Below are 23,087 nucleotides of genomic sequence, written 5' to 3'. Positions count from 1 at the left end.
CAGATATTGTCATAAAATCTGTACCAGGACCTTTAACCTCCTGGTTTCACTTCCAGCAATGCCTGACTTTACAACAATCCATAAGCCATTAGCTGGGACAATATTAGACTATAAGGTTTCTTCCCAACAAGACACATCCATCACTCAAAGTTACAAATGTGGAGTTCATGTAGGGACTGGGATAACACAGCATCTTCCCTTTGAAGAGCTCCAGCCCTGTATTAGGTCTGCACTGGGGAGCCCAGGGGCGATCGGTACCCATCCATTCACCTGCCTCTCCAGGGTCTGCCAGCATCCATCTCAAGCCAGGCAGGCCTCTCGCTCATCTCTCATCTATCATCATCTCTCTACACCCATCTTCTCTGTACCCATTCACTTAGCCAGCCCGCCCGCCCGCCAGCGATTCACTCACAGTAATTCACTCTCTAGGGCCTGAGGCCCAGATCTCTCAGGTAAAGCATTCAGGACCAGAAGGATTTACCCACCTCGAAATGGTGTTTGGGGAGCATCAGGCAGGGCCGACTGGGGTGGGACACACGCTTCCTCCCCTCCTCTCCCAGGATAGCTAGAGGTCATGAGCAGAGTCACAATGTCACAGCCAGGGCAACATCACTGAGAGTTGCTGCCCAGCTCAGGGGGTGGCCTGGGGTCACTGCATCCACCCTTTAACTGAGTTATAAGGTGAACACTTGCAGGTGAATTGTATCCTTCAGTGACCACTGCCTGCCTGCATGGTTCTGAGCTGCTTCTCAGTGGCACATTGCCCCACAGGTCTGCAGATGACACATCTGTATATGCTTGCCTCTTCCTGCCAGCCTGAGATGGGCAGAATCTTCCATTCACCTGGCCAGGGCCAGGCCCTGTGACAAGCACTTAGGACCGGGAGAGGTGAGAGTGAGGGTGGGGGAGTGAGTAAGGCAGGCTCCCTGCCCTTGAGAAGTGTACTGATTAATTGCGGGCAGCAGGGAAAAGGACCCTCGCCATCTCTGAGGTCTTGTAAGCTGTATGTAAGCTTGTGTGTAACATTTCCCCCTTCTTGGGGACTCACTCAGCACTGTTCTCAGGTGGTAGCTGGTTCCCAATCACTTTTCCATTACAGAAATCAATAACTTGAATTACTCTAAAATAGCTAGCACCTTCATGCCCCTGCAAAGCTAATTTTTCTGGGGATACATTTGCCCACGAGTTTCTCTCTGGTCTGGAATCTGTCTTCTATCTTTATGAGTCAATCCAGGTAGAACAGTCTCTCATCTCCCACATCTCACTCTTGTGGCAGAGTGAGAGTGGGATTTGGAGTCAGAGACTTAGGTTCAAGTCTTTGCTCTGACACTTACTAGCCCTTGTCAAGCTACCTAACCACCTAGAACATCAGTTTCCTCATCTGTAAAATAAGATTTCAACACCCCAGTGTTGGAGAATTAAATGGAATAATAATGTACATGAATGTTCCTGGCATTTATTAGGGAATTAGTGAACCCTTGGATAAGTATCTGTTTATACTATGCCAGAATCTGAAGCCTGCTATAAATCTATATCATGAGGCCATCGTATAATAGATCCTAGTATCACTTCTGCAATAACAATAATATCTTACATTGGAGAAACAGATGATTATTTATAAATACATGTATTCTCATAATGACAAAGCTGAGACTCAGGAAAGTTAAGTGAATTGCTGGAGGTGGGAAGGGGGGCAGCTGGCACAGCCCTCTGACTCCCTTCACACCTTCCCACTTCCTCCATTGTCCCTGATTCAAGACCCAACGCAGCTCCAGGATCTTGCACACAAAGTTCTGCTGTCCAGCAGATGCTGAAATGACAGGCCCTTTGAACATCCTCTTGCAGGAAGAACTGTGAGCTTGGTGCAGGCTGCCCTTGGCACTGCCAGGAGAATAAATCCTCCTAGAAGTCTCCCGAGAAGGGTCATGAGGAAACCCCCAAAGGCTGGGCTCTGAAAGGAAAGAAAGAAACTGACATTACCAAGCACCTCTTTCATGCCAAGCACATTCACGGCCAGTTTCTCACTGACTCCTCAAAACCAATTGTTCTTAACCTTTTTAGGGGGTTGCATACCCTTTTGAAAATCTGCTGAAAGCTGTAGATTCTCTCCTCAGATAACGGCACATAATATGCACATGAATGCAGTCGGGTCGAGGTTAAGAACTCCTGGTGTGAACCTGGGCTGTTTTCAGATTTTCTTAAGCATCAGAGACCTTCCCTTTTAGAGGCCCCACCCTCAGCAGGGCAGACATTACATTTTCACACACACACACACACACACACACACACACACACACACACACGTAACATAGAGTTGCAGTTGTCTGTTTGGCATATGTGTTACATTTCCAGATATTTAACAAAACATTAATTTCAAGTCTGTCCTTTCTTTTCCTATTTTGTAGCCAATAGGCTTTTTTTGGTGAATTTTATTGAAATATATCACTGGTATAGACAAATACGCAGCTCCTAAGTGTACAGCTCGGTGAATTCTCATGAAGTGAACACCCCTGTGTAACTGGCACTCTGGTCAAGAAACAGAACATCCTGAGCTCCCAGATGCCCCCCAGGTCCCCATCCATTTGCTACCCCCCACCCAGGGTAATCTTGATCCTGACTCCCAATCAAAGGCTAGTTTGGCCTGTCTTTGAGTTTCCTATAAGGGCAGTCACACGGTACATACTCATTTTTGTGTCTGACTGCTTCTGTAGAACCATAAACTTCTTATTCAGGTCTCAGGCATTTTCAGAGGTGTATTAAAGGCTTATAGGCTATAGGTACTGTCAAAACCAGGGATTGTCAGCCTTACCTTCACATTAGAATCACCAGGGAAACTCTTTAGAATCCTGACACCCAAGCTGTCCCCCAAAATAATTAAATGAGAATCTCTGAGGATAAGATTAGGCATCGGTCATTTTTCATGCTCCTGGGTGACACTCATTGCCACCAAGGTTGAACACCTCGGGTCTAAATAACTCTGTGAGGTATTAGTCTCCTTATTTTAAAACTGGGGAAACTGAGGCTCCAAGAGTCTTCATGTGTTAATGTCATGAAGCCAGAGCTCAAATTCAGATCTGATCTGGAGTGGTGTTTGCCTTGCCTTATCCCTGGGTGAATAGTAAAGCCCAAACCAGGTGGTGATGCCTCCTGCCTGGTCCCCCCTCATTGTGAGTCCTTCTAGAGGTGTGGAGAGGGATGTGGAGTTTCCCAGGCTACTGGTGCCGTGAAGACAGCCCAGGGGCTGGCCCTAGGGAGAAAGTTACCGGACTCCACCTTTGCCCTGCACCTCTGGAAGCCGGCCGCAGAAAAGTCTCTGCGAGTGGCAGTGGCTGCCAGCTGGGGAGCCGTGGGGGATGTGTCACAACAGCCATAGTTCTTTCTGCCTCCACCTTTGGTTCCCCGAGTGCAGTGCACAATTCTGCCACTCAGCGGCACCTCGAGCTTCTGTAAACCCTGTGGTTTCACACAGCCCGCCTGCAGCCAAAGGAAGGAAGCCAGGCAGCGGGTGCTGGCGCAGGGAGAGGAGCGTGTGCAGTCAAAGGAAGGAAGCCAGGCAGCGGGTGCTGGCGCAGGGAGAGGAGCGTGTGCAGCAGGAGCTTCCTGGGGCATGCCTGGGTGGCTGGGGCCTCACTTGGGACCTGGGACAGTTTGGCTGAGGCTGGAGCTGCTCCTGGGTCTTGACAGGGCGTGTCCCTGGCTGGCAAGGTGGGTGCAGGGACACGGCTACAGCCAGACCGCAGAGAGACAGGCCACTGCCTGTAACTAAGCCGGCAGAGAGAAAGTCTCGCATGCCTGCAAGCACAGCCCATGAACACGCCCGCGATGTCCTGGAAGTGGAGGTGCCAGCTCTGCCTCAAAGCCCAGGCATAGCTCCAAGTCCTTCCCTGGGAATCTGCCTGATCTTGATCCCAGAATGGCTGAGGCCCTCAAGCTGCTAAAGGGTTTCTTGAGGCTGGATCTGTCTTCTGCCCTGCAGTTTGGAGTCAGATTGCCTAGATTCGAAGCCAAGATCTGCAACTTCCCAGTTACTTAACTTCCATGAGCCTCAGTTTCCCCATATGTAAAATGGGAAATAAGAATCCATGCCATGGAGGGTTGCTGTGAGGATCGAATGACTAATTATGTATAGAGTCTTAGCCTAGTGCCGGGCACACAGGAAGTGCTAAATAAACGTCAGCTACTATTGTTTGTTATGATGATTACCATTTGAAAATGGAAGGGTCGAATGCCTGTCAGTCAGATAAGCATCTGGATTTGGTTTTACCCGTTTAGTAAATCCTCACCCCTTCCCAGGACCTCCTCTCTCGAAGAGTTGAGCTTGGGTTCAAATCTGGCCTCGGGGTAGAGCAAACTTCCTAGCCGAAAACAGAATGAACCCGCCCTCATGTGAGAGAACACCCTCACTTGTGGCAACCCACACACGGCCCAGGTACCAGCAGAGGGAGTGAGTCTAGGCTGCGCACAGCTCAGGCAAGCAGCAAGCTGCCCTAAGCAGAGTAAGAACAAATATGAGAACCACCCAGAGGGGACTGCCCAGCCCCCACCCAAGAGGAGGTCTGATGAGCTCCTCTCCAGGAACAGACCTGAGTGTGTGACCCCAGTCTCCCTGCAGCCTCGGGCAGCTTCCCATCTGGGTGCCATCCCTGTGGTATCAGAGTGGGCACTGAGTCAGGAGACCTGGGTTCCAAGCTTGGACCCTGTCATCAGCAACCAGCTGTGTGGCCTGGGGCAAGTCACCCACCCTCTCTGGACCTCTGTGACAGGATTCAAGTGATCTTTAAATCCCCTCCCAGCTCTAATGTATGGTTTTAGCCAAGTATCCGGCACATAGTAGGTGCTCAATAAATTATAAAATTCAAGACACAACTCTGCTAGGTTCCAACATCCAGCTACTTTCTCCACACCTGATCTTAGCCAAAAGGCCCAGAAGTGATCATCCAGCTACTTTCTCATCTTCAGTACTGAGTGACCTGTGTGATCCAGCTCCCAGCAGGACCCAACCTAGGGGAAGAGCTCAAGAAATGAGCATTTATTGATATCATTGATTACTTTTGGCCTGGCTTTCAGCCCAACCTGTTCCCCCACCCAAGGCTACGGGTGCCCCAAAGATTCCAGATTAAAGGCGCTGAAGTGTTTGCCTCCCCAGTAGACTACAAGCTCCAAAAAGACAGGGTTCATCCTGCTCCCCATGTCAGGTCCGGTTCAGGCAGCCGAGCATCCCCTCATGTGGTCCTGGGGCATAGAACAGACCCTCCATTGTCATGGGGCAGAGAAAGCATCACAGAGCCTCATGCTGGGCAAGTTCTTTTATTGGAAAAAGAAAAAATAAAAGAATATGGCACTGCCTGTGCCCAGCCCTCCCATGGGAGATGCACAGGTCAGACACAATGCCCAGCCCCACAGGGGCCCAGGGTGGGCATAGGCTGTGGCCAGGGGCTGCAGTGGAGCCCACTGAACTGCAGCTCTCCAGGGGGATCCTTGGACCAGGACTCACATGGGCCCAAGACTTCCTGAGGCTGCAAGGACTAGGCGGACTCTCTCTGCTCTCTGGGTAGGCCCTTGTTTCCCACATGCTGCTCCCATGTCTGCTAGAAAAGCAGGCATCTCTTTGGTTCCAGAGAGCTACCTGCAGTGGCTGGTCTTGCACATCCACTTCTAGCACCTCCCGCCAACTGAGGTAGGCAGCCCCCTTCATTTCATCTTCGGGACACCAGCCCCAGGGGCCGCTCCCATCCCACCTGCTCCTCTGGGCCTCGGAAGCCAGGCATCACTGGCTGGACATCTCCTTTCCTTGCAAGGAGGGAGTTTGCCTTTCCCCTGCAGGCTGCTGGCACCTTTGAAGGTCCACGGAAACCTCACCTACCAAGCCTTAAAGAGCCCCAGCCCCCGGGGGAAGGCTGAACACACAGTGTCTGTTGCCCCGTCGTCTTGTCATGGGGAGCTGAGAGGGGGCACCAAAGGCCACCAAGGTTTGGCTCTTCTCTCCTAGAACCCCAGCTTCTCTTCCACTAGAATGTATGCGGTAGAGTACGTTCCCTGGTAGCCCTAGGGGAAGGGCAAGGGGCTTTTGGACATTTATTTACAGGGAACCAGGCTGGACCCACACAGGGAAGAAGTCACGGACCCTCAGGTAGTGAAGACAGCAGGAAGCAGAGAAGCAGTCATTGGCCTAGCAGCCAAGGGGAACACACAAACACACTCACACACACATGCACTCACCTGCATACACACACACACTCATACACACGAACAATCATACATACATGCTTGTGCACACGTGCTCATGCACATGCATGCACTCACACTCATATAAAGGCACACTTGTGCACGCATGTGTGCCCATGTACTCATACACACACAGGTGTGCTTACAAATGCACCCACATTCATACATTTGTGCACTGGTGCACACACATGCGCTCACACACAGGCATGCTAACACACGCAGACTCACACATTTATGCACACTGCACTTACACACATGTGCACTCACACATACATTCACATGTGCATACATACAGGTTCTAATCTCAGGAAACTGGCTCCAGTTCAGGAGGTTCAGGCCCCGTATGGCTATGTCTCTCCGCAAAGTTTCTCCAGACTCCCATATTACCTCCCAGAGCCCCAGGCTGTGTGCCCCCCAACCAGCACCTGGCAGCCTGCAAAGTCTCAAAGTTGGATGCTTCCGGCAAGGCCGAGCTGGCCTCCAGCTCTGGCTGCAGGCCAGGAAAGCCATAGGTCTAGAAGAGGTCAGGAGTGGGCTGAACAGCTCCCAACCACGGCACTCATCTCCCCACACCTTCAATTTGGTGGAGGCAGGATCATAGACAGGCCGGGGCCCTGCAGGGGCATGAGAAGGAGCAGATACTGGGAGACAGCCACAGGACGCAAGGCCCAAGAGAGAGAGTCCTGGTGGACATGGGTTTGGGAATGAGGGGTCATGCAGTGTGGGAGTCCTCTATGTGGCAGACCTGGGCCCCTCTCGTGGGGTTGGGAGAGGGGCTGTGGAAGAGAGGGGCCGCCTAGGTTGTGTTCTCCCCACCCCAGCCTTCCTAGGAAGATCTGTCTCTGTGTGGCCCAGACCAGCCCCATCAGGAAGGGAAAGCCCCCAGGTCAGGAAATGGACTGATCCAGCTGGGGGTGAGGGATGGGGGTCATAGGTTGATGGCCCACAGGAAATATGAGGCCCGTCACCCTCCCTCACACCCCGGGCAGCAGGGTGGGCCCAGAGAATGACTCAGAAGCGGGTGCTCTGGTAGCGCAGCCGCCGCAGGTCTGCGAGGCCCTCACTCCGGCCGTACACCTCCCTACAGGGACTCTCGGCCAGTCACCGGGCCCCCGCCCCACCACCCCCACCGCTGCTGCTGCCACTGCCACTGCTGCTGCCACTGCTGGAGCTGCCACTGCTGCACCGGTCCTCGTAGATGGAGATTTCAATCTGGGGTCGACGGTTAAGGAGAACTGCGAGCCCAGCTGCTGAGCAGGGGTCGGACATGAACCAGTGGATGGAGTCCGGCAGAGGAGTGGGAAAGTGGGCTTGTGCTGCTGCCTAGACAGTAGGGATGTAGAGGCCTGGGAGCTAGACCCTCCCCAAGCCCATCCATGCACATTACTTAGCTAACAATTAGGCAGACTTGTAAGGCCAGGCCCTGTGCTGGGCACACAGCCGTGATCACAGCAGACAGGGTGGCTGCCCTGATGGAGCTTACATTCCAGTGGGTCTAATGACCATATCTTAGGACACAGATGTGCCCAGGAAGGTGGTGGTACTGCACAGGAAGTATGAGAACTTTAGTGTCCTGAGTTTAAGTCCTGACTCAGGCACTCACAAAGCTATGTGACCTTACACCAGTCACTTAACTTGTTAGTCATCCATTATCGCATCTGCAAAATGGGGATTAAGAATAGAATCTAGGGGTTAGTGTGGAGATTAGATGAAATGTATATAAGGCACTTAGCACAAAACCTGGCACATAGCAAAGGCTCAATAAAAACAAGTGCCTCTCACTGGGCTTTGTCAACACGTGATTCTGGGTGTTTGTGGTTTTTTGACTCTGTTTCTCCTCAGTTTTCCAGTAAACTTTATTTTTTAGCAATTCTACTCGTGTTGTTGCTGCCTGGGGGAAGGGATGTGTGCACACCCAGATCACACTATTCCAAGTGGAGGTGGAGTCGGCAGAACCACGCCCCACCCCCTGTCCAGCCTCTCACCAGGACTGAGACCTTGGGGGAGTCACCTCATCCTAGACCTCACGTCTCTCATCTGCGAAAGGAGGACAATGGGACCTGCCACGGGAAATTCCATGAGGACTGCATGAGACCGAGGACCTGTAAATGAATGTGGTGATTTGCATATTCCTGGAGGGGTCTTTGCAGTTAAGGGTGAGCCTGGGCGCAATTCCTGGCTCCCACATTCACCAGCTGCACGACTCTGAGCAGGTTGCTGGGAATAATCAGAGCAACCCACCTGGTAAGATTGTTATGAGAAGTACATGAATTCATATTTTCAAAGCACTTCACATGATAGCTGGCATATTCTAAGCACTGATTACATGCAGCCCAACAAGTGCAAACCCTGAAACTCACAAAGCCTCCAATAACTTATGGTGGCGAAGGAGGGCTGAGGACCACTGATGTGGGGAATCCTGGGAAAATCTGAGTGGAGGCCCCTAAGGTGGCCCCATTTCCTGGCAGCCTCACCAGGATCTCTACTGGTTGGCAGTCTTGTGCCCTCACACAGAGCAGCCCAGAAGGATACAACCCTCATCCCACGCTCCACGGGGTCTGTGAGTAGGAGGCCTCGAGGCGCAAAGATCTTCTCATTCTGCTCCTGGATGTAGCGGGAAATCTTCTTGAGAACCTGCAAAAAGAGGACCCAGACAAGGATGAGCGTGCCGCAGGGCAGCCCTGAGGGAGGGGACGCACGGTGGGGCGGGAGGGGCCACCTTCTCGTAGTGGGTCTCCATGCAGAGGAAGATGAAGTAGGCCGTGGCGCAGGCCAGGCAGCCCTCAAGATAGGAGCTGCCCCCAATCTTCTCAGCCTCTGCATAAAAGCCGTTGAGGGTCTTCACAGTCTCTTCAAAGAGCTGCCGCTCGATCTGGAGGGAGAGGGGGACAGAGCCAGGCTGTGGTTAGCCTTCCTGGAGTGCGCACAGTCACAGGTGGGGCTGGGGGTGACAATGGTGGGGCCATGTAGATGGGGGAGATGACATTGGCACACAGGTAAGACCAAAGAGGCTGCAGGCAGAGCAGAAAGAGCACTGGCCTGGGAGTCAGGAGACTGGGGGGCCAGTCCAGACATGGCCATCAACTAACGGGCTGCGTGACCTTGAACTTACAGCTTAACCATCTAGGCCTCAGTTTCCTCATCTATAAAATGGGAATAAGAATGGTTGCTTGTCCTCCCTTGGAAACAGGAAACTCCCATGATATCCTAGATGTTTTCTGCAGAAGATCAGAACAACTTTTCTAGTGATTTTGACACGTCCCATCTTGCTGGTTGTGAGAGAGCTCAGGACTAAATTCATAGGGGCTCTCCATGTGTGGATGGGATTGCACGAGACTGCTTCAGTGAGACCAGGAAGGGGCATATCTAGCTCAGAGGTCACCCACAACACCACAGCCCTGTGTGTTTGGACACCTGAGAAGCTGTCCTGCCCGTATCCATAACAGGAATAGCTAATATGTATTAAGCACTTTCTATGTGCCAGGAAACACACTCTTTTATTGAACCCTCACAACAATTCTATCAGAAAAGTACTACTGTCATCCCCATTTTACAGGTGAGGACTGCTCTGTGGGCCTAAGACCACGCAGACCACGAACTGCTCTGTGGTTCCAGCTGCCACCGTCTCTGGCCCCTTCACCGGCCTCCCTGCCCCTGCTCCTGCCCTAACTTCCTGTTAAAGTCAGATTACGTCACAGCTGTGATCAAGAACTCCCACAATCTTCCCATCTCTCTGCAAGTAAAATCCAAGAAGTCCTTACAATGCCCGCTAGGCCCTCCATGGCCTGACCCTGCTACCCCTGGGCCCATCTCCTCCTCTCCTCCTCACTCAGTACACCTGCTTCTTGAAATTGCCTCAGGCCCTTTGTGTCTGTCTCCTCAGCTGCCACACTTTCCCCTGCAGGCTGCCATGACACCCTTAACACCCTCGGGTCTCACCTTATTCAACAGCCTCCCCCTGTGCCCAGAATCATTCACCTCTCCCCAGCACACCCAACCCCCCTGACATCCTCCCCTTATTCTTCTAGTATTTGTTATCTCCTGAGCGAGGTATATTTACAGTTGGCCCTGGAACAACATGGGTCTGAACTGTGTGGGTCCGTGTATATGTGAATTTTCTTCTGCCTCTGCCACCCCTGGGAAAGCAAGATCAACCTGTCCTCTTCCTCCTCTTCCTCAGCCTACCCAATATGAAGATGACGAGGATGAAGACCTTTTTGATGATCCACTTCCAGTTAATAAGTAGTCAATATACTTTCTTCTCCTTATGATTTCCTTAACATTTTCTTTTCTCTAGCTTACTTTATTATAAGAATACAGCATATAATATACATAACATGCAAAATGTGTGTTAATAAACTGTTTGTGTTATCAGAAGGCTCCCAGTCAACAGTAGGCTACTAGTAGTTAAGTTTTTAGAAAGCCAAAGGTTATATCCAGATTTTTGACTGTGCAGGGGATGGGCACCCCTAACCCCGTGTTGTGCAAGGGTCAACTGTATTTGCTTGCTTTTTTATTTTCTATACCATCTAGTAGAAAATAAATGCCATGAGTTTACTCCTGTATCTCTAGAGCCTAATACATACTCAATAAATATTTAGTGAATGCTAAGTGCTCAATAAATATGTAGTGACTGATAAGAGAACTTGTCCAAGGTTACAGCTCTGACCCCAGTCTGTGCCCTTCACTGTGTAACACCAGACAGCCGGGAAGGTCACACTCCAAACTCAGCAGGTGTCAAAGTGTCAACATCGTAGCCCTACTTTTCACATTCTTTACAGTAGCTTCTTCCCCACTCGTGCAGCAGGACCAGAACTGCTGATCACACAGTTTAGGGACCTCCCTGCCTCTCTAGGACAAAAGTTTCGTCCAAGAATAGTTAGAAGCTTAGGATTTCCCCCCACACAGACCTGGGAAGAACTCAGAGAGAAAATCCTATGAAAATCCTGCCCATCTAGTCCATGCCACAAGCCCTGCTGCTCCACCCTGGGGGTCACCCCGCTCTACAGGACAAGCATGCTAAGATGAGAAAGAGACCCACATTCTCTCCAAAAGCTGGCTCGGGGTCCTATCCGTACAGACCATCCCTGCCCCCACTTCCCAAACCCATTCAGATCTGCTGGGCTGCTGAATGAAAGGTCGGGATCTGCCTTCTGGCTTCCGCAATCCCAGGCCCACTGTAGGGCAGCCCTAGGATGAAAGCTGCAGACACTCCTGGACCAGAAGCAAAACTCAGCAGCTGATGCATCACAGCAGCCTGAGGTCCATGAGTCACCCAACTAGCTGAGTCTAGAGGCAGAGGCTGTGGGCAGAGCCCTTGGCTGACTGCCTTTTATGCCACCCAGCAGACTGTGGGATGGTGCATCCGGCTCTCCCCTTTGCCCGAGGCAGGGAGAAGGGAAAAGCAGCCTGCAGTTCCTCCTTTAAGTCTCTAAGCTTTTCCTGCAAGACTGTGATCACGAAGGCATCTAGTTTGATCTGTACTCATGAAAGATGCAATTGCGTCAGCAAGAAAATAAGAGTCCTGTGAAAAAGCAGAGAGGCAGGGCACTTAAGCCCATCTGGTACTTACTAACTCCCGTAAGTCACTTCTTTCTGGCCCTCGGTTTCCTCTGCTAAATGAGAAGGATGGACTAGTGTGGAGCTTCTCAAAATTTCATGCATATCTGAATAACCCAAGGAATAGATTAAAACCCAGATTCGGATTCAGTAGATCCAGGGAGGGACCCGAGATTCTGCATTTCTATCAAGCTCCCAGGTAATGTTGATATTGTTGATCCACAGGCCACAGTTTTAGTAACAAAGACTTCATGGTTCTCAGCTCCAGCTGCACACTTAAATTATCTGAGCAGTCTTTAAACCCTATGATGCCCAAGTCTCCCCCGCCAGGAGATTCTGAGTCAATGGTCTGGGAAGAGGGAGGATAGGTCAGAGCAGCAAAGATCACCACTGCCCTGCCCTACCCAAGCTGACGCCCTGCAAGGTTCCTTTATCAAATTCCCAGGTGCCTCTAACGTGCAGCCAAGGATGAGAAGCAGCACTGTTTCTGAAGAAGACCAGCTGAACAAGACCAGCAATTCTCCCAGTGTAATCTATGAACCACTTGATTCTGATTCACCTGGGAATTCCTCATTAAAAAATAAGGTTTAAGAACTGGCATTTGGTCTGGGCATGGTGGCTCACACCTGTAATCCCAGCACTTCGGAAGGCCAAGGAGGGCGGATCACTCGAGCCCAGGAGTTTGAGACAAGCCTGGGCAACATGGCAAAACCCCATCTCTACTAAAAATACAATTAGCCAGGTGTGGTGGCACGAACCTGTAACCCCAGCTACCTGGGAGGCTGAGGCAGGAAGATCACCTTAGCTGGGAGACAGAGGCTACAGGGAGCTGCACTCCATCCTGGATTTCCATCAAGGGGAAAAAAAAAAAAAAAAAAAGACCTGGTATTTCATAGCACAACGGAGTGACTATAATCAATAATAATTTAATTGTACATTTTAAAATAACTAAAACAGTATAATTGGATTGTTTGTAACACATAAGATAAATGTCTGAAGTAATGGATATTCCATTTACCCTGATGTGATTATTACACATGGCATGCCTATATCAAAGTATCTCATGTATCCCATAAATATATACACCTGATAGGTACCCACAAAAGTATAAATAAATAAATATTAAAGTTTAAACAATCATGATTAAAATTCATTTTAAAATTAGGATTTAAAACTATTCGGATTCCAGAGCCCCACCCCTAGAGGGTCTAATGTAGTTGGTTTGGGCTGCAGTCTGAGCCTCGGGATTTTTTAAGCTCCCCAGGAACGTCTAATGTACAGCCAGGGTTAAGAACAGCTGCTAATAAATGGAGACTCCTGAGCCACAGTCCAACAGCTGAATCAGCGCCACTGGACAACACCTGTATCATCCAGTAGGACTCAGGAATTTCCATTTGTTTAACAAGCTCTCTATATCATTCTTAGGCAACTGAAACTTGAGAGCTGCCAGACCAGAAAATTCCTGAGATCCCTTCAGCTCTAACTTCTATGAGGAGACAGTAAGACAATATTAAGAATCATCCTTTAGATTTTTAAAAATTCATCCTTTTGAAATGGCCGAACAGGTTATGTGTCCTATGATGTTATGTGTCATATGATCCTGGAAAAAAATACATTCCAATAAGAACCTCAGTTCCATCACAGCCCTGGGTTCCAAGTGTAGAAAAAGGCATCCTTACCCGGCTATCCAGCTCTGGGGGGAATTTGGTCTGGAACTGACAGATGGTCCCATCGCTGTAGTCTCTCTGGATAAAGACCTTGGTGGCCAGTGAGGCGCTTCGCCGGAGCTCCTGCAGATTGTGGACCTGAGGAGATGTGCGGGCCGCAGGTGCTCAGAGTGATCATCCATCTCAGCATATCCCAAACGCAGGGGCTTCCCAGAATCCGGGTCTTCCAGCACTAACACCAGGAAAGTTCCCAGCATGCAGAGACAAGCTGGGCACACTACAGGTGCTCCAGGAGGCCAAGGGAGGCAGGGCTGTGGGGTCTACCCAAGAAGCTGCCCTGAACTATCCAAGAAACATCTTTTAAAAGCCTAAAGCAAGGCTGGGTGCAGTGGCTCATGCCTGTAATCCCAGCACTTTGAGAGGCTGAGGTGGGAGGATTGCTGGAGCCCAAGAGTTAAAGGCTGCAGTAAGCTGTGATTGCACCACAGCACTCCAGCCTGGGTGACAGAGCAAGACCGCAACTCTAAGAAAATTTTTAACAAGCCTAAAGCAGGGCCAAAGTTGAGCCAACATGAGAAGTTCTGGAACCAACATATTTTAACAAAAGGAACAAGACCTCCTGGTGGCCGATCCAGTCCTCTCTCTCTCTCTCTCTCTCTCTCTCTCTCTCTCTTTCTCTCTTTCTCTCATTCTCTCTTATTCTCTCTCTCTCTCTCTCTCTCTTTCTCTCATTCTCTCTTATTCTCTCTCTCTCTCTCTCTCGCACACACATACACGCACACACACACACAGCAGAACCTTTCATATTTTCATTCATTCACCAAGTACCAATCGTTCACTTGTGAGACCCTGTGCTTGGGGAACCCAGCACTGAACAAGACCGATGCTCCAATCCTGCCAAGTGGAATTCACAACAGAGTTGGGGGCAGGTAGCATGTGGGACAGAGGAATACCTGATGCACCCCTAAACTCAGAGACTGGGTTCCAGGCCGAGTTTTGTGGCCCCGGCCAGAGAGCACCCCGGATGCTTTTCACATCCAGCACTTCTCACCACAGGAAACAAAGGGCCCATAAACAGTGTGGGCCCTTCCCCAAACTTCCCCAGAGAATAGTGTGGATGAAGTGGACTGAGGCCAGAAATGGAAGAAATAGCCTTCCCTGGCAGGAAGGAGAGGGGAGATTTCTGTCCCTTGTGCACATCTGTGGATTTGACATTGACACAGACTCTAGTGCTTGAGGAGAATGGGCTCAATTCCACAGAACAAGGCCACTTTTTCCACCTCTCCAGCCTCAGTCACCCACATTCAAGACAAGAATCCCACTGGTTGAAATATGACCAACACTGAGACTACGTGGATACCAAGCCCCAAAGGCAGAGTGAACAACAGCCAGTTCATCCCATGTAATTAAGCTGGATCCATTCAGTCACTCGCCTCTCATTTATTGAGTCTCTCCTAGTGCCAAGCTCTGGGGGTGCTGAGCAAAAGAGTCTGTGAGCTCCAGGGAGGAAGACAAGTAAATATATAATGAATTAGACAGTGACAAATGCCACAGAGAAGTAACATCTTACCCAGAAATGCTCACTCAGAAAAGGCCTCCTGAAGCCTGTGTTGAGTCATAAAGGAAGGCCGGGGTTACTAGTAGTAGGGGGCAGGCAGGGAGTGTGGAGAGGGAGGAAAAGGCAACCCAGGAAAAAAGAGAAGCTTGTGCAAAGTGACAAAGACAGAGCACATGGTCTACTAGAGGCAGATTTCAGCAAGACTGGAGGTACTTTGCAGATTAGATAAGAAACAGTGGGAGATGAGACTGTAGAGGAGGCAAGAATCAGATCACAAGGAGCAGGAAAGGTTCCTGCTGAAGGGGAGGATTTAAGATGAAAGATACTTAAACTTGCTTAAACACTGGGGAAAAACTTTTGTTAAAGATCAGTTGGTTGTAGATATGTTGCTTTATTTCTGGGTTCTGTGTTCTGTTCCCTTGGTCTATACATCTATTTTTGTACCAGTAACCCAGACAAAACCTGCTGTTTTGGTTATGTAGCCTCGTAGTATAATTTGACATCAGGCAATGAGATGCCTCTGGATTTGTTCTTTGCATAGGATTGCTTTGGCTATTCAGGTTCTCTTTTGGTTCCACATAAACTTTAGCATTGTTTTTCCTTTTTTTTAGCATTGTTTTTTCCAATCCTGTGAAAAATGATGTGGCTAAATTTGATAGGGATTGTGTTAAATCTGTAGATTGCTTCGGGCTGCGTGGTCATTTTAACGATGTTGATTCTTCCAGTCCTTGAGCATGGGATGTCTTTCCATATGTTTGTGTTATCTACGATTTCTTTCATCAGTGTTTTGTAGTTCTCCTCATAGAGATCTTTTATTTCCTTGGTTAAGTGTGTGTGTGTGTGTGTGTATGTATGTGTGTGTGTGTGTGTGTGTGTGGCTATTGTAAATGGGATGGGGAAAGGACTCCCTATTCAAAGAATGGTGCTGGGAAAACCGGCTGACCATGTGCAGAAGAATAAACTGGACCCCTATTTCTCACCATATACAAAAATTAATTAAAGATGGATTAAAGACTGAAATTTGAGACCTGAAACCATAAAAATTCTAGTGGAAAATCTAGGAAAACTCTTCTGGATATTGGCGTAGGCAAATAATGTATGATGAAGTCCCCAAAAGCAAATGAAATAAAAACAAAAATAGACAAATGGGACTTCACTAAATTAAAAAGCTTCTGCATAGCAAAAGAAATAACTAACAAAGTGCACAGACAACCTACAGAAAGGGAGAAAATATTTGCAAATTATGCCTTTGACAAAAGACTAATATCCAGATTCTATGAGGAACTCAAACAACTCAACAAGAAAAAAACCCATTAAAAACTGGGCAAAGGACATAAACAGACATTTCTGAAAAGAATAAATACTGCCAATAAATGCATGAAAATGATCAACATAAATAAGCATCAGAGAAATGCAAATTAAAACCACAATGAGATATCATGCTACACCAATCAGAATGGCTACTATTAAAAAAACAACAACAGATGCTGGCATAGATGCAGAGAACAGGGAACACTTATACACTGTTGGTGGAAATGTAAATTAGTTCCACTTCTATGGAAAACAGTATGAAGATTTCTTGAATAACTAAAAAGAGAACTACCATTCAACCCAGCAATCCCACTACAGGGCATCCTCCCAAAGGAAAATAAATCACTATGTTAAAAAGACACCTATACTCGTATGTTCATCACAGCACTATTCACAATAGCAAAGTCATAGAACCAACTTCAGAGTGACGATCAACACTTGACTGGATAAAGAAAATGTGGTATATATACACCATGGAATACTACACAGCCATGCAAAATAATAAAGTTATATATTTTGCAGCAACATGAATGGAGCTAGAGGCCATTATCCTTAGTAAACTAACTTAGAAACGGAAAATCAAATACCACAAAACACACCTTCTCACTTATAAGTCTAAACTAAACAATGGGTATACATTGATATAAAGATGAAAATAATAGACACTGGGGATTCCAAAAGAGGGGAGGAGGTGAGGGTTAAAAACTTACCCATCAGGTACAATGTTCACTATTTGGATGATGGGTACACTAGAAGCCCAATCACCACCAATATGCAGTATACTCATGAAACAAACATGCACATATACTCCCTGAATCTAAAATAAAATAAAATTTAAAAACAAACAAAAAACTTGGGAAATTATAAATACCTGGGAAAGGTTATTAACAAAGTAGAAGGAGCAGTTAATTGGTAGATCAAGGTCCTGAAAAGGTGGGAATCCAAAAACACTATGTGTGACTTTCCTAAATCCAGGTAAACCTTGCTCTATGTACAAAATGTACATAATCTCAAAGTATTGTGACTGAATTAAATAATGTCTAAGCCCTCCTCTAGGCTTATATTCACTGATTCCTCTAATCAAGGTTTTCTTTGAGGAAATCCCCTTGATATCTACTAGAAACCTATGAAAACTTGGAGAAATAAAGAATTCTTTGGTAATATAAATAAGTTAATTGTTAATGTGTCTGCTCTGGTTAAGGTTTTATAATGTATTTTCAAGAGTAAAGAACAGGGCTATGGCCTTCTTCTGCCCCTGTAAAACCAACTTACAAAAGTCAGTCAATCTGTGGACTCCCCTACCCCTAGAAGGCTCATTCTAGCAGTTTTGTGGGAAGTGGACAAGACTGGGGTGAGGGGCCAGTTGGAGGGATGATTCTCTTTCTAATAGTCCATGGGAAAAACTAAAGAGTGGTGAGAAAAGTGGTGGTGAGAATGGAAAGAAAGGAGAGAAACCATTCTGACATGGACTCAGCTTCATCTCCTCTGACCCACATAAAACCTGCTGTTTTCGTTACTATAACCTTGTAGTATAATTTGAAGTCAGGCAATGTGATGCCTCTGGATTTGTTCTTTGCATAGGATTGCTTTGGCTATTCAGGTTCTCTTTTGGTTCCATATGAACTTTAGCATTGTTTTTCTCTTTTTTAGCATTGTTTTTTCTAATACTGTGAAAAATGATGTTGCTAATTTGATAGGGATTGTGTTAAATCTGTGCCTGAATGCACACATGTGTACACACATATATGTGTGCTGTACTGAAGGCATGTGTCTGTAGCGACTGGCTAGCTATTGACCAAAGCCATTTCTTCTTGTTCCTAGGCACACAGCTATATTAATTCCCAGCCTCCCATGCAGTTAGGTGGGTCCCTATGACTGAATAGAATGTGAGAGGAAGTGACGAATGCCATGTGTAGGCTCGACTCATAAAGATGTACCACTCCTCCCTGCTCTTTCCCCTTTCATGGAGTCTGGTGGAGCCCTCTGTTGAAGATAGTGACACCACAAGTTGGGGAGATCCTGGGTCCCTGAATCACTGCTGGAAAGATCAATACCTATTGATCGGGAACACTTACCTGGAACTTCACTGAGCAGGATACAAACTTCTATTGTATTAAGTTATTAATATATTAAGATTTGGGGGTGCTACCTTACATAATAAATTCCCATTTCCTCTTGGCTTTGATCCACGGGTTCTCAAGTAGACAAAGAAAGATAGGTCAATACCCTTTTCAGCACCAACAATAACCTGAGCCTTGGACTACTATCCAGGCTCTGGGTGACCAGAGATCTGCTTCTCTCCCTGGAGAGTGTTTGTGAAGGAGCAACTCTTGAGGAGTTGCTAAAGGATATCAGACACATTTTATACGGCAGAGCCTTAGTCTCCCAGACCTACATAGAGTACATATCTTACAGACCCATCTGAAGTTGGTGAAGAGCAGGATTTAAGGCAAGGCAGGGTCTCCTGGTTTTCTCCATTCAGGGTGGCTTGAGTGTGAAGTGCCAGGAAGCCCTGGTGGAAAGATGGCCCACTGACCTGGGAGCAGGAGACTTGACCCTGGGCCACATGGCCCTGGGAAAGTCTTCCCTTCTCTGGACCTCAATTTCTTCAGCTGGAAACTAAGAAACTGGAACTACATGATTGCTCAAGCCCCTTTCAGCTCTGACATTTTAGAGGTTTTATCAGGGATTATGAATGCAAATGTTTACAGGGGCTGAGCAATAAGTGGGCCAGGTGGGGCCTGGGGCTAATTAGAAAACTGGTGCCCCATCTCAAGGAGGCAGATGACTATGGCCACAGAGGAATGTATACCCAGGTTGCCAGCACTTCTGGTGTCTCAAAAGAAGCCACAAATCTAGATCTTTTTAACAACAAATATCCTGATTTTTGAATGTTTCCAATACATTTTTTAAATGTATAAGCACTCAACAGACTAAATAAGGCACACCCATGGACCAGACTCATTTCTAGAGCTGCTAGTTTAGGACCTCTAAATAAAGAATCCCATGGCTGGGGCCCCTTGGGCAAGAGCTAAGCCAGGCTCCAGGCCTCTGGCCAGCTACTAAGCTTTCAGCAAGCTGGTGGGGCTTTCAGCAGAGATCCATGATGCTCTGAAATCCTACCAGAGGATCTCAAAATATGTGCACACCTCTCTCTGAGGCTGCAGTTTCTGAGTCTCCCCTGGGCGTCTCCCAGGAGGTTCTTAACTGACCCAGAGACCTGAGCCTCTCTCCACTTCTCACCTTCCTCAACCCTGCCCCTCTCTCCCGTTGCCACCCCTGGCCCACTGGCAGCAGAGTGAAGACAGGGCCAAGAGGCATTTCATAAGGAAGAAAATCAGTGGTAAGACCCATGGGACCAATTTTCAAACTTCAGTGTGAGAAGGAGGGGGAGGCTTCCTGGAGAGTGGGTACCACAGGTCACATATTTGGCTCCTGTTCACCTGACAGTCAACCAGCTGGGCTACAGAGGAACAAGCTCTGGAGTGCGAATGAGCTCCTTGTCCAGTCTGCCCAAATCCAACAGGAGTGCCCCCCTGGCCCCATCTTCATCCTCATTAAAAACCATCTCATTCCATAGGATGCATGTGAGGCATCAAGAATCAGGAGGTTCCGCTGATGCCAGCACTCTGCTTCCTGGCTAGGGTGTGAAGGAGGAGTGAGGACTGTGAGTCACAGACAGCCAGGTCAAGCCTAAGGATAAAACACCAGCCACAAGGCCTCCCTTCTTCTCAGCCTGTACCAGTGCTCAAGCCTGACCCAATGGCTACTGGTTATTAATTCCATGCCTCAAAGATCAAACCTCCAAACACCCTGCTTGAATAATGCTACTTGGATGCATTTTAAAATCTCTTAGAGACCAAACCCCACCACTTGGAGAAGCCCCTCCCAGCCAGGCCCTTCCTAGTTATCCTTGGTCATCTGGACTATTTCCCAGGGCAGACTCTCTCCCAGTGACACACATTCGCAGAGGTTTGCTGCTCAGAAAATGGGCTCATTGCAGCTTTCCAAATGAGGTCAGTGTATCGCTCAGGAGGCTCCATCCCTCCTCTGAGTTCCTCACAGACATCTCTCCCCTAATGCTAACTCCTAAACAGAAATTAGGGAACAGAAAAGACCCAGTTTCCACCCATGAATCTCTTCCCTCTCCCTCACCCCTCCCTCTCTGTCCCTCTCCCCACCCCTTTCCTCTCCCTCTCTCCTCTCAATACAGCTTCTCCTAGAGCTGAGGACTTCCTACTGAGAATCCTAAGAGAATAATCATGGGAACTGAAAGCAATGTTTTCCCTCTCCCAACAAGTTTGTCCTGGTAATCTCAACTCAATTCTAATAGTAAAAACAGCCTCAGGAGAATGACTCACCCCACAGCCCAGAATATGTGCATGTCCTGTGCCCCGGCAGAGCTAAGGCTTCCTGCCTCAGTTCTGCCACCAGTTCTGCCACAAGGCCAAATTGTGAAGTGAGGAATGTTTGTCCTCAACTCCCCATCACTTCTGGACTTTCCTCTGCCCCTCTGTCCCTCTGCCCTCAAACCAACCCAGCCAGGCCAAGCAGGGGGCCTGAGTCGCCACATTCCAGCCCTTCTTGATTTCCTTTTCTCTCCATCAAAGCTTCACATCAAGACCTGGAGGGCCCTCCTCTCTATCAGGTGACACAATAGGCTAATTAGATGCAAGGGAAAAAAAAAAAAGCACTGGCCAAAGAAGCAGAAGACTCAAGTTCTTATCCCATCCCTACCACCTTTTAGCCATATTTTCCTGAATAAGTCTCAGCACTTCAGTTGCATCATCTGTAAAATGGGATAATGATGCCTTCTTTGGCTCCTTCACAGGGACCAGGCAAGCTTCTGAACCTTAGTTGTCTCATCTGTTAATTGGGCATAATAATACCATCCTTACCCACTTCACAGGGCTGCTCTGAGGCTTGAAAGAGATCACGCATGCGATAGTGCTTTGTACACAGGAAAGTGCAATATTCTCAGAGGCGTTATGAGCAGAGCCCCTCCCAGGGGAGAGTCATGCATGTCTCACAGCAGCCTCCTGGAAATGCCGCCTCAACCTAGAGATGTAGCCTGCTGGTTGGAATCTGTGGACCATGGCAGACCTGTGAGGGAGATATCCTGGGACAGATGGGCCTGTTGGAATCTGTCAGATCACATCGCAGAGGCAGCTGCCTTCTCTGCCCACACTGCTGGCCCAGCCATGCCCATGTAGCTGAAGTTCCCCTTTTCCATCCAACACAGCTCTGCTGCAATCTGGCAGCCCTATCTGGAAGGTAACCAGCTCCTTGGTTTCTCCCTTTATTATTCCTGCCCTCTTCTGTGTCTTTGGTGCTTTGTGAGTACTCTGGGTTCCTCTACTCTAGAAACCAAGCTCCCAGGGTCTGCCCAGGGCTTGCCCCCACACCTAGTCCTGAGGGGCAAGCTCTCCTCCTAGGCAACCTTGTGCCTTGTCAGAATGCTAAGCAATGCCAAGCAATGACACCTTGTTCTGTGGTGGAAACTTGAGTGGAATAACAACAGCCACACTTGATATTAATGTCACACTGCACTAGGATGCCCAGAAGCACTGCACTGAATCATTCAAAGGTCTCTGCGCTCCCCCAGCTGATGCCAGCTGGATTGGAAATGGGGAGACACCACAAAGGAAGTCAACATCAGAATTGGGGAGACCCTGATGTCCTGAGTTTCACTCCAAAAATTCAAAGGCAAAATCTTTCAGCTCTACTGCTGACATGCTGTGTGGAGTAGCAAATCAGTCCTCTCGTTTTTCATCCATCACCTTTACCATGTATAAAGTGGGAACATAAACAGCTGAATCTCCGTCCTGAAATGAGGGGGGAGAAGGGCAATTCCTAGGGGTAGAGGGGGAATCCCTGACCTCAAGCATTACACCAGGATTCTGCCCTTAGCTAACAGGCCCCTTGGTTCAGCCTTCAAGTGCTTGAAGGTGACACACCTATCACTGCACCCTGAAGAAGGCAGAACCTCCCATCAGATGGAGGGGAAATTTGGACACCCTGGGGAAAAGAAAAAAGAAAAAAGAAAAAAACCTCGAATGGGGTAAAAACTCAAGAAGAGTGATATGCGAAAGTGGGGACCAACCGTTTGGGTTCTCAGCCTGAGGATGTCTTTGTCCCCTCCCTCCCGCAAAGGAAATGCAGATGTAGAGGTAAGTCTGTCATCCCTTAGCCAAGCTTTAGGGTTCAGAAGCTGACTGCATAGCAACGGCGGACAGCTGCCTTCCCTCCCCTCACACACGCGCACACACGCGTCTCCAACCCTCTAGGAAAGCGATTTCAGGACTTGTGAAGTCCAGGGAAGGGGAAAGTCCAGCCTGGGGCCCTGAAGCAACCCTGGCACTAATGCCAACAAGTGTCGTGGACAGCTTAGGCGCTCAGGTGGGGCGAGGAGAAGATTGACACGCAAGGGGGAGATGAGCCCTCACTAAGCCCCTACCTCCTCCCTCCAGACCTGACCCGGGGAATCACCCCATCCCACCCTCAACTCCCGCCTCCCCCTTCTGCCCAGCCCGCCCCTAGGTTATTTGGTCCTGCGGCAATCGGGCACTGCCTGCGAGTCGGGCGCTCGCCCCTACCTCAGTGGCCATGATCAGGGGGCGCTCGGAGGCTGTCGCGAGGCCGGGCGAGGGGGGCTGTCCGCGGTGCTGACCCCGGGAGCAGGTGGGCGGCGGCGGCTGCGAGCTGGGGCCCGGGGCGCTGTCCGCAGTGCTGATGCGGGCGCCGCGGGCCCGGGCACAGGTGGGCCG

General features: G+C 48.8%; 1 protein-coding gene, 1 long non-coding RNA gene and 1 pseudogene across 3 annotated transcripts in view; 1 reads left to right on the top strand and 2 right to left on the bottom strand.

The window, feature by feature from the left end:
* Nucleotides 1–8,027, top strand: part of CRTAC1 (cartilage acidic protein 1) — a 166,078-nt gene extending 158,051 nt beyond the window's left edge. Inside the window, exon 15 of the mRNA XM_017880349.1 lies at nucleotides 7,313–8,027. Coding sequence (XP_017735838.1) covers nucleotides 7,313–7,479 — 167 coding nt within the window. The 3' untranslated portion in view covers nucleotides 7,480–8,027. The remainder of the gene's footprint in view (nucleotides 1–7,312) is intronic.
* On the bottom strand, nucleotides 1,437–7,174 carry LOC108534819 (uncharacterized; annotated as a pseudogene). The gene is made up of 2 exons (XR_001887043.1): nucleotides 4,905–7,174; nucleotides 1,437–4,643 (listed from the first exon to the last, which is right to left on the bottom strand). The product of XR_001887043.1 is annotated as an uncharacterized LOC108534819 (transcript).
* A 5,480-nt stretch (nucleotides 8,028–13,507) lies between the features above and the next one.
* Nucleotides 13,508–23,087, bottom strand: part of LOC108534824 (uncharacterized) — a 23,020-nt gene continuing 13,440 nt past the window's right edge. The window contains exon 3 of the long non-coding RNA XR_001887044.1: nucleotides 13,508–13,589. This is a non-coding gene — a long non-coding RNA (uncharacterized LOC108534824). The remainder of the gene's footprint in view (nucleotides 13,590–23,087) is intronic.

Source organism: Rhinopithecus bieti, unplaced genomic scaffold (assembly GCF_001698545.2).
Source record: "Rhinopithecus bieti isolate Rb0 unplaced genomic scaffold, ASM169854v2 scaffold_425, whole genome shotgun sequence".
In the NCBI taxonomy this organism is placed as follows: domain Eukaryota; kingdom Metazoa; phylum Chordata; class Mammalia; order Primates; family Cercopithecidae; genus Rhinopithecus; species Rhinopithecus bieti.
The sequence above is the reverse complement of the archived record's forward strand: the minus strand, read 5'-3'. Positions and strand labels throughout refer to the sequence as shown.